This window comes from Lonchura striata, chromosome 4 (assembly GCF_050655825.1).
Source record: "Lonchura striata isolate lonStrDom1 chromosome 4, ASM5065582v1, whole genome shotgun sequence".
Lineage (NCBI taxonomy): Eukaryota > Metazoa > Chordata > Aves > Passeriformes > Estrildidae > Lonchura > Lonchura striata.
In genome coordinates this window covers 9,662,772-9,674,106 of record NC_140706.1, presented here as the reverse complement: position 1 = coordinate 9,674,106, position 11,335 = coordinate 9,662,772, and the positions used below count along the sequence as shown (strand labels likewise).

General features: G+C 37.5%; 1 protein-coding gene across 8 annotated transcripts in view; it reads right to left on the bottom strand.

Moving 5' to 3' along the window:
- Positions 1–3,819: 3,819 nt before the first annotated feature.
- MSANTD1 (Myb/SANT DNA binding domain containing 1) overlaps positions 3,820–11,335 on the bottom strand; it is a 57,197-nt gene continuing 49,681 nt past the window's right edge. For all 8 annotated transcript variants that reach the window (XM_085577629.1, XM_085577631.1, XM_085577628.1 and 5 more), the window contains one exon: positions 3,820–4,872. In XM_085577629.1, coding sequence (XP_085433755.1) covers positions 4,632–4,872 — 241 coding nt within the window. In that variant the 3' untranslated portion in view covers positions 3,820–4,631. The remainder of the gene's footprint in view (positions 4,873–11,335) is intronic.

Here is an 11,335-nt window from a genome sequence, read left to right as displayed (position 1 = left end):
CAAGGAAAGAATTTGCACCTGGGAAAATACAGTCCAGGAGTGCAGCACAGGTGGGGATCTGTCTGGCTGGGTACCAGCCAGAGGACCTGAGGGTCCTGGTAGAGAGCAAGCTCAGTATGAGTGACCAGGGTGCTGCTGCTGCAGCAAAGAAAGCCAAGAAAGGCTGGACCAGGGTCCCTTCAAACTGGTACTATGTGACACTAGGATCAAACTGAGATCTTACAGCCTAACTACAGGTAGCAATTTGTCAGCCCTACGTAACTGGATGTCATTCACTGTGGATGACTGGTCTGCTTTTTAAAGAACATACGTGAAATTATTCATCCTTATTAGAAATGTGGTTCAATAAATACCTTAAAATAAACTGTAACAGAATGAATAATTTTCAGCCAGAAAAAATATGCATAGGAAGAAAATTTCACACCCAAAATGGCAAAGTAGTTCAAATGTTTCTGTTAAAACACTAAAAAAGATCAACACAAAAGTTTAATGATGCAGTCTCAAGCTTGCAGACACAGGAAGCATGCTACCATAAAATCAGGGGAAATAGATTAGCAATCTAGAGACCAGATGGTTAGTATTTACTTGCTGACATAACACCGCCAAATGTTCCTAAATTTCTTTTTTAAATTTGTCTTTCACATTACATTATCAGGATAGGAACAGATCTTGAAAACATATACATAAAGATTTAAATATATTTATTCATTTGGGTAGTCCCATTGACTTTAGAACAGGAGACTGTTCACAGAACCAGGCTGTCAGCTTGGGGTAAGTCTACAGAGTTGTAAATTATTTGCCTGCACTGAACTGGGCAGGCTAAGTCTGGGGGAAAAAATTAAATCCTGTATATATCTTTTTGTTCTGGTTTTGTTCTTTGCAAGAGAGAGCAGTTTATAGAGAATATGATAAAAGACATTCCTTGTCCAAAAATTTATCTCCTGGTCTGGTGGATAACTGTAAAGCTTGTCAGGACCTGAAATAAGCAATTACAAACACTTTTACCCAGCAAACTGTTAATACCAGCATGAGAAAATGCTGCTTAATTATTACAGGATCCTCCTACAAATTACTTAACCTCTCTCCTATGTGAAAAAATATCCTTCATTCCAAATGTTTGTTCAGAGCCTTATTTTTCTCTGGTGAAAAACTGTCACTCTTTGTTCTAAACTGTTTGTAACTTAAGTTATCTGTAGGGGCTCTCTATTAAGAATATACAGAATTTCATTAGCATTAGCTTTCCATACTCAAAGTTTTCTCCTTCAACTTTATGGGTTTTTTTCATTTTCAGTTTCTAAAGTGTTGTGTTCCCTCATCCCTGTCATTACTGGGTTTTTTGGAGGCATTTACATTGCCCCTTTGTCCCAACATATTTTTTCTCTTCTTTCATCAAAATGTGCTTGAAAATTGCCTCCATGTTTCTCAATGTCTCAATTTCTCATCTGCCTCCTCAGGTTCCTTTTCCTTTATTGTCACATCACTTGCAAACTCACCTGCCTCCAGGCAGGGTATTTCCTCCCCTATTTAATTTTTTTCCATTAGCACCATCTGTGTGTGTACATGTAATACAAGCACTTCATTTGGTGAAAGTGATATCAAACTGAGTTGACCCTGTTATTGCCCTGAAAATAAGAAATTTCTTCTCCTATGCTACAGTTTCTTTGTTGAAGAAAACTAGAAGCCAAGAGGGAGTTCCTTTAATGTCATAGCTAAAATTATAAACTTGAGTAACTCCTCATGTGCTCCCCTTGAATACTTATTATACTCAACTCATACAGACACAGAAGCAATGTCTGTTTTGCAAAACCAAGAATTCTATCAAGAATTTTAATTCTAGGCAGGTCTTTCAGGTTATAATTTGTCTAAATATCACAAACATTCAAATATCTGTACCTGCAGCTAACTGTCCCATACAGATGAAAAGGCTGTGACTACCTTAAACAAGAAAAGAGATCCCCTCAAAAAACATTCAACCTATTTTTTCAGGTAAATGTTCAATCTTTACAGAAATAAAAGAAAAAGCAGCCAAAGGAAACTATGAGTAAGTGGGTAATTTTCAACTTGTTGTCAAAAGCCACTAGAAAAGCTCTATCATACATTAAACTTGTAAAATTTGTCTAAAGCTTTGCTGTGTTCACTCTCTAGGCAAAAACAGGTCTAGAACACAGGAAATCTGCATGGATGGGAATAAAGCATTTTGTTAGAGAGATGATGATTTGAAACTTGAACTTCTAAATGTAACTACTGAAATTGATGTTTTATATAGGAAAAAAATCTCAGAACCACCAGAAAACACCATTTCCTTTAAAGCAGTTATGTAAGACAATGTTTGGAGTCTCATTTGGAATGCTGTGTGCCATTCTGGTCACTCACCTTTAAAATGGATGAACTCAAAAGAGCAAAATTAGCAAGAGTCATCAAAATCCTACTTTAAAAAAGAGTGTTATCCATCAGAAGAAGGGTGGCATGGGGCATGATCTCTGGTGCTCAAGAGTAAATACTATATAGAGCAGCAAAATCAATGCTGATACAAGAAGAAATTGGTATAAATTAATCTGGAATAGTCCTACAAGCAATCTTATAAACTTCATTTACCTGTCTGTAGTGCAGGTCTTCATATAATTCTGGGGACAAACACCTAACTCATTTTAAGATATAGGTCCACACATTTACAAAAGGGATTATACAACATGGATCCTTGTTGTAGCAGGCAAGGAATAAGATCTTTTTCTCCATTCTTGTGTTCCTACAGATCTGGAGCTGCAATAACACAGAAGGAAGGGGGCTCCCTACTCTACAGTACAAGGTTCAGCTGTGCTGCCATTGTTATTACTCATTAATTGGATTTAATTGCTATATGATTAAAGTAGATAGTAAGAGTAAACACTATTAATTCCTGTGGAGTCAGGGGAGAATTTCTTTATATCTTGCTGTAAACAAGTTAATGTCAGGAGGCACTGAACATGTAGCCTGCCTGAATGTGTGGCAGATCTACATTTGAAATGTGTAAAACTATGTTTGCAGAATCAGTAAAATAAATCTGGCATTTTTTCAATTATGTAATCACTGTAGTAAAGATGAGGGACAGTTACTTTGTTTATATTTCAGCAGCCACCATTTTCTCCGAGTTCAGTCTTCAACTACATTTGCCTTATCCTGTTATCATTAATTAATATCAGTAGGAATGGGCTACATTTAGATATTTAATAATTTTTAATCTTCATACCTGGAGGACCTTCTAAGAAATATTTCTACATGCTTAGTGAGTATAACCTTCATCCTGTTCAGCAAGCATAATTAGAGATTAATTTGTCGTGTCAGGGATTTAAAATATTTTAGCTCACCTTTAAGCAACAACATAATTTATGTAGGAGAATGCAATCGCCTTCATAGACAAAATTTTAAGAGTGGACATTATTCAGTAGTGAGAATGGAAATGGCCTGAGTTCTTTGTACTAATTCTTAAGTTTCTGTATTGGAATCCAAACTTTGCTCTTGCCTATGCAGTAAAACAGGCAGAAAAATGGGGTTTTTTTTAGGAGAACACAAAAGGAAAAGGCATATAGGCAATTCTGCCGGCCAGTTTTCGAATTTAAGTGAGAGATTATTAAAATGCCACGTTTCACGGAGGAGCTGGTGCTCCATCCCAGCTCCCTGGGTACAATCCTCCGTGCCTGCGGCTCCCTCGTGTGGAGCATCCCCGTCCACCGGGACACCGGCACCGGGATCTTCACCCAGCGACCCTGAGCCTCTCCCTGTGTTATCATTCCCTGGATCCTTTGCTGTCCCGAGGCAAACTGTCTGCCCAGCAACAAGCAGTACGATTCTTCTTTTTCTTTATTTCATTTGATAGACATTATATATATGTATATACACAGAGTACAATACTTTTCTTTTGTGATAGAGAATAAATGAAAGTTTTCATTGCTGGTTGTTTGTTTAAGTCAACAGATTCCAGTTAATAATGAAAAAAATTTAAACGTTTAATATCAAAAACAACTTCAAGTATCTTCTATACATTTTAGTATTCAGTATATAGGAAGGTGGTATGGGGCATTTGTTTTTATATCAAAAAATGTATTTGAATAGACTATTTTTACCCTCATACTTTAGAGTACTATTCATATCAGGCATGGAGTTTAAAGTTATGTATCTCATGGTCCCAGCTAGCTCTTCACAAGAACCATAGGTCACTTATACAATCAGGCATATGTTTCAAAACAGGGTTTAATCATCAGCAATTTCAAGGTGCAATAGCCATGTTTAGAAATGCACTATTTCATTCTCCTAAAAGAGATTAAGCTGCAGTCCTTGATGTGAAGCAATGTACAACACCACTGTTTGCAAAACAACACCTGACTTAGGCATAAATAGTACTTCAGTTCCCCGAGCAATTTATCCCTTAACCTTTCTGTATAAAAATAATTCAACTTAGGCATATATTGCACTAATTTTATCATACTGGATAACTCTCGCCCTGCATTATGTTTTTTTTTTTGCTGAACTAGGATTACACTAGGGTTTTAATTTCCATGGAAAACCTGGGAATAGGGCAACAGACACACATATGGTGTGCAATAAATGGTTATCTATAATAGCAATAGTAATCTCAGAGGCATTCACAAAGGAAGCTACACATTAGACTTGGAGATCATTTTCTCCAGTAGATTCATCATTCTCTCCTGTAACTGTAGGCTTTGAACTTGAATGATGTTCTGCTGATCCAGGATCCTGCGCACTTCTCTACAGGTTTCTTCCATAGCTCTACTCAACTTCTTTTGTTCTTCCAACATGGCTTCCATTAATTTTAGCTTCTTCTTTTGGAAACTGCAGTTTTGCATTTTTCTTTTCTTAACTGGTCTTTCTTCAGCTCTGAAATGTGAATATTTGTTAGAAATTAGAGTCATATTTATAAAAAGAAAGAACCCAAAATTCGATAGCATATTCTTGGCCAAGCTACAACATAGTAATATTTTTAAACCCCTGTGTTCTCCAATAAATTCCCTCTCAAGTTTGTGCCAAAACATAAATATTTAATGTATTATTGCATAGTGTTACAGATCGTAAAAAAAAAAAAAAAAAAAAAAAAAAAAGAGGTTTCACATCTCATTGTTTTTAATAAGAATTTTCCCTGAAGAATACCAGGCTTTTTTTTGTTTTTTAATCTTGACATGTCTTACACATTGAATTTATACACTGTACTGGGAGAGATAGTTGGCTTATCTGGCCATTGAAACTCCAATTTTAAAGCTGCAATAACCATCTCAATCCAGAGAAAGTGGTGCATGATTACATGTAGTAATATCTTACAGCTTGTTTTTTACAGCATTGCATCAGTAAGGCTGGTCCCACTCCAGAATATGAGTCTCAGAATTTACCCTTGTGCCAAGACACAGCAGCGGCACTGGCCACTCTTTTTTTATATTCCACCACAAAACATTAGAAAAGTCTGAAAAGACAGAAAAATACCTGGGGGTGCTGGTTGAGAGGGGCTGAACATGAGCCAGGTGTGCCCAGGTGGCCAAGAAGGCCAATGGCCCCTGGCCTGGATCAGCAGTAGCATGGCCAGCAGGACCAGGACAGTGACTGTCACCCTGTACTCAGCACTGATGAGGCCACACCTCCAGTCCTGTGCCCATTTTTGGGCCCCTCATGACAAGAAAAACATTGAGGGCTGGAGTGTGTCCAGAGAAGAGCAATGGACATCCTCGTCTGAAATATGCAGAGCTGCCACGCGGAAATTGGGGAATATTTTAAGAATTTCCTCTATCCTTTATCGTGCTGGGTTCTGGAAGAGAGATAAACATGGCAATAAAGACAGTGCTCTCAAGGTGTAAAGGTCACCTGGCTCTTCTAACTTGGGGTGACAGAGCAACACAGTCAAAACCAGCCCATGTGGCATACAAGTGAGAGCACACACACAGATATGTGTGTCTTAACCTGCAGCCTAAGAAGGAATCATGCTAAACTGTGAAAGAGGAAGAAAGGCCAGTAGAAGGCATATGTGTGTGTACTACACATCTGAGAAACCCCCTGTTAGAGCTGGATAACTCCTTCCCCAACTTTAAGTGAGAGACCATGTCTTCATTTACACTTTTTGTAACTCCAGACTGGAGTCCCCAACATCAAAGATATCTGATGATGTGTCTTGAAGTCCCTTGACACAAACAGCAATCTCAGTCGTGTTCTGCCAAATGCAGTATCCTTTCTAGGTGAAATGAAATAATGAGATAGCACAGTTGTGACTAGAATGCCATGTCAACATCCTGCAGATTTTAAGACATTCTTGAATAAGGATAACTTGAACTCTTGAAGAATGTGTTTTTATAAATGTGAAGAAGGGTAGTAGGGGTGAGGTCACTCAGCTGTGACAGATTTGTATCATAATTTGATTCATGTTCTTATCCTACTTGACAGGCTCTGTGCAGCAGCAACTCTGACATTCAGATCTGTCAGCAGGAGAGATAAACAATCCTTAGCACCTGAAAGGCTTAATGCAAATATAAGAAAAAGACACAAGCCCCTTGACATTTAAGAGTGCAGTGACCCAAAAAGGGTGAGATATTATCTACTTTGGAAGGTATACAATAAACTCAGTTTTGCAGTTTCTATATAGCATATTTGATTTGGGGCATCAAATAAATGTGACTAAAATAAATATATGCTGCTCTGCTCAAACTGTGGGTCTGCTCAGATTGTGGGTCAAGGTTACTGCAGATCACGGAAATTATCAGTCTCACAATCCTGTGAGAATGGGTCTTGGCTAACACTAAATTCTGTTTGTCTCCCTTAACTCTAAAGGCCATAATTACTTCAAATGTGGTCCTCAAAGAGGTCAAGCTAGTGGAAAAGATCTGCAGCAGTCTAAGGGCAGCACTGAATCTGTTATTCCAAGGCTCCCATCACTGTAGCCACATTCACAAAGAAGGTGTGTTTTCTGGCAGGCAGAGTAAGAAACTTCCTGAAATGGTGACATTATTTTAGTCAGAGTCACCTTTTGAATTTAAACTTGTCTTCACAGAAGATTTAAATGTTGGAAACTTGGTGAATCTCTATTCACCATACAGTGTTAGAAAGTAGCTGTGGTAAGACCTCCTGTCTTGAAACCAGTACGAACTCACTCCACAAGAGGGCTTGTGTGTTGTCAATGTAAGCACTGGTGAGAATGGTCCTTAATAAGGAATGAGAGAGAAAATCTGAGGCTTGTCAATGGTACTGAGGTGCACTGAGCATTGTGTGTCTTTCTTGGTAACAGTAGAGCCACCATTTGGGTTTTAATTTCAATTGAGACCATTGCAAAAAAAAACCCATAAAAATCCAAGATGGAGTGATTTAGATTGAAAGATCTAAAATAAGCTTTATTTTTAAGATAAAAGAATCTTTGAAGTGTTTTCCTAGAGTCTGTAAGGGATTTTACCTCTTTTTCAGTTAAATCCATCAAAGAACTGTAAGGCATGAAACCATACATCCAAGACAGTAAGTGCCTTGCACAGCTCCAGAGAGAAAGGAGCAGCAAATTTTCACTGTGTCAGCAGTATCTGCAGTCTGCTAATAACTAAAAAAGTACTCACTGAAGAGTGCTAGCTCAAAGCTGTGTTTTAGCACAGAGAAGTGCTTCCAAAAGTAATGACCTGAGGATTCTTCAAGGTCACCCAAGTACTCCCTACATTTGTTTACAGTAACAAACACAACTTGGTAATTAGCCTTCATTGAAAATAAATACTTATTTCAGAAATTTTCAGAAAGCCCTAGCTTTGGTGATGGTCCCACTTTCCTTTTCTCTCCACTGACTGATACTGAAAGGGTTCTATTGTCACTCACAAGTTCACAGTTAAGGAATGGGCACTTAAAATCCTCTCCTCTTGCAGAACAGCTGCTGAAAGGGAGCTCTTGAGAAGGGCTCTACAAAAGAAGGCTCTAAATAATCTAATTTACAAGCAAAGAGCACTTGCAACATGGAACAATGTAAAATGTCCTGTGATGCCCATCCAGTGATTAGTTATTTGAATACTGAAGTGTTTCCTCAGATTTTGAGCAATCTTTCTTGAGAAGTTCTAGGTGTCCTGGGCAGCATGTCAGAGACACCTCTCTGTCAATAATCTTTTATAATAAATTCAAGAGGGAAGCAGAGATAGGAATACGGGTTCAGCAGCAAGCAACCCAAGCAGCACCACTATCCCCAAAGAGTTCCAGCTAGGAGCATGTCTCTTTTGCCAGTGTATAAGCACAAGAATAAACAACTGCTGATGGCTGTAGCATCAATCAGTTCCTGTTGCCTGTTCTCCATGTTGTGTTCCTGTGCAGGCAACACCTCTATGACAACAGGGCTGCAGCAGATCCTGACAGCATCCACAAGCTGTTCAAGAAGCACCTCCCTCTTTGTCAAGCCTAGGCTCTGAAGGTAGATTTTGAGGGAAATCTCAAGAAAGGAGGGTCTGGAGAAGTAAGGACCTCAAATACAATCTGCTGGTACTCTTCTGCTGGGCTTCCAGTGCCTACAGCAGAGTATACAAGAGATTGGCATTGGTATTCCTCTGACCACATGAGCCAAATGTGGAAGGGCTCTGGCTCTGGGATTGTATTCCAAACAGAACCTCACAAAGCTGTTTCCCTGCTCTGCTCTAAAACACACAGGCAGGGTTTCAAGGAAAAAAAAACAAGAGAAAAAAATTGTTCCATCTCACCTAGGAGACTGAGCAGAAATGACTGTGTGTAATGGACATGAGGGGGAACAAAGCAAAACCTCCAGATACAATCAGGCAACAAATTAGGCAAGTCTCAAATGCATTTGCTGTTTGCCTACCTAATTCCAATTTAATTCATTGTTCAATTAAAATTTCCTTGACTGATTGCTTACACTTATCCAATACAGCTTGTTTCAGGGACATATGTGAATAATTAATGAGTAGGATTTGAATACAAAGAGTTTTCTGGTTATCAAAATGCATTATCTTCATAAAACCCTAACAACAATTCCTCATTTCTGACTACTTCATGGCAAACAGGTCCCCAGTACCATCAGTTCTTGGAATTTATAGCTTTTAACACCTAAAAGCTGTTTCTCACTGGTTTGGGTATTTTTTAGCTCCATACAAATCCCAGCAGACCTCCATAATTCATGTCTTGATTTAAAAAATGAACAATGGTCTGGATATAAACAATATTAATATTAGAGATTATATAAAGATCTTCAGAGCATAAGGACTGGGGATGAGGCAACCTGGATCTTTTGGTAAACTAAGCTCATTCAATCATTCAAATGCATTCAGGAATTAATGAGACTCAACCTTGAAGTAAAGCACAGAAAAGAACCACAAATGCCTTGGAACCTGGGCAAAGCACATTGCTAGGATAACAAGCCTGCATAATAAGTTAGGATTCACTACATAATGCACATAGCCTAAAGCTCAAACTTCTATGTAGATGATGCCCATTCAGATTTAAATAGCTGTAGCATAATTTTAGAAATAGTAAAGTCTTTGCCAAAGATGTTGTTTCCCAAATTAGCATCATTGCCATGTTTTAATACACTTCTTTTAATCCATATCTTGGCTAGTTCATGTTACCAATTGTTACTTTTTCTTCCTGTGTAAATTTTCTGTACCAAATTAATTAATCTACATTTAAAAATTTAAAAAATACCAAAGGCAGTACAATCATGGCACACAACCTCCTTGCCAGAAAGCAAAAAATATTGAAAGGTTCTCAAATATACTGAAAAGAAAGGTAAGCAGAAGTAACATCTGGAAGTTTCATTCACTAAATTCACATCTGGAACAAGGGACTTGCTTAAACGAGGGTTTGCTTATCACTAGAATGAAGGGAAGAGTGAATTCTCCATCTTCTGAATTTATCAGGTCTAGACCAGACATTTAGTGTTTCCCAGAGTCAAACAAATCATAGAAACAAAGCAGTGGAGCACAGCAGAGACAGGGGCTCCTGAGTGCAAAGTGCCCTGCTGAGGGAAGGGTGTCACAGAACCCTCTCCACAACATTTCTGGGCTCCACATAAAAAATTACCAAATTCAAATGGTATCCAACAAGAAGTCAGACTAAATAACACAGTGGTTTTATTATGGTCTTTTAATCCATGAAAGTAACTCTTTCACCCCCATTTTCAGAACAATAGAAATGGCAGAACACATGAAGTCTGAACTACATTCACAGCCTGTATAATTATGTTCTCTCATTATTTTGCTATGAAAACAAAGACCATAAATTAATCCACAGTGTGAAAAAACACTGTTTTCAATTAAATAAAAAGTCATTTATAGTGGTGTCAGGAATTTGGATTTTAAAAGTTTAAGCTGCAGTACAAGACTCCACCACATTGCGTTATATTTTATGACCATAATAGAATAATTCTATTACTGTCAGATGTTTTGTACTGTATAACAGTGTTAGAACAGTGTTAGAACAATACTAAGCAATTACAGGCACCCCTTTAAAGGGATTCCAAATGTTTTCCTCATCTACACACTTGAAACAAAAATTAATTTTATCTCACATCAATTGTATTATCACTAACCAGCAAAATTTGGGTTTTGAAAGAAGGTCCCAAACTCAAAGTGTTTCAAACAGAATGAAAACCAGTTTCAACTGTTTTTAGCTTAACAATATGTATGTACTAGTTGAAGTATAAAACTTGACATTTTTTGCTATCATGAAAGCTAAACATTCAATTGATTTTTTGGAGCTATGATTTATATAGCCAAGTAGACTCCTGCTATGCTCAAAGATACTGTGGAAAACACAAAGCTGACACTCTAAAGCTGTGTTGAAGAGTTTAAAGGAATAACAGAAAAGTTTTCAGAAGTTTAAAAGTTATTTAAAAAGAACTACTGTTGGAAAGTTTTCTTCCCTATCAATTGTTGCCATAACATTAGGATTTTTATTACTGAAGAAAAAAATCCCGTAATGTAAATTGTAAAATATATAGCTGCAAAAGACATCTGTATTTTCATACAGACATGAGAGTATATTTTTCAAAATAGGGAAATTGAGGACCTAAAACATTCTTTTGATTTCAATTCCCAGAATTGTCTTTTGTTCTTTTTTTGAATCTGTTGGATCAATTGTCTGCTGTTCAGAGGCAAAGGCATTGATAAAATAGCCAAGATTTTTTATGCTACTTCTTTTCTCTCTTGTTGCCTCTTTCAAAGTGTTTTTCAAATACAGGATGAGACACTATTTGCTTAAGCTATAAATTGCTTCCTCAGTTAATATTTTTCCATTAGTAACTCTAAAATAATTAACTTCCTTGTCTAACCATGGCAGCTCTAAGTGATTTTAACCCGTGTGGTATCACTAGCACACACTGTATTTTCTTCTGGCC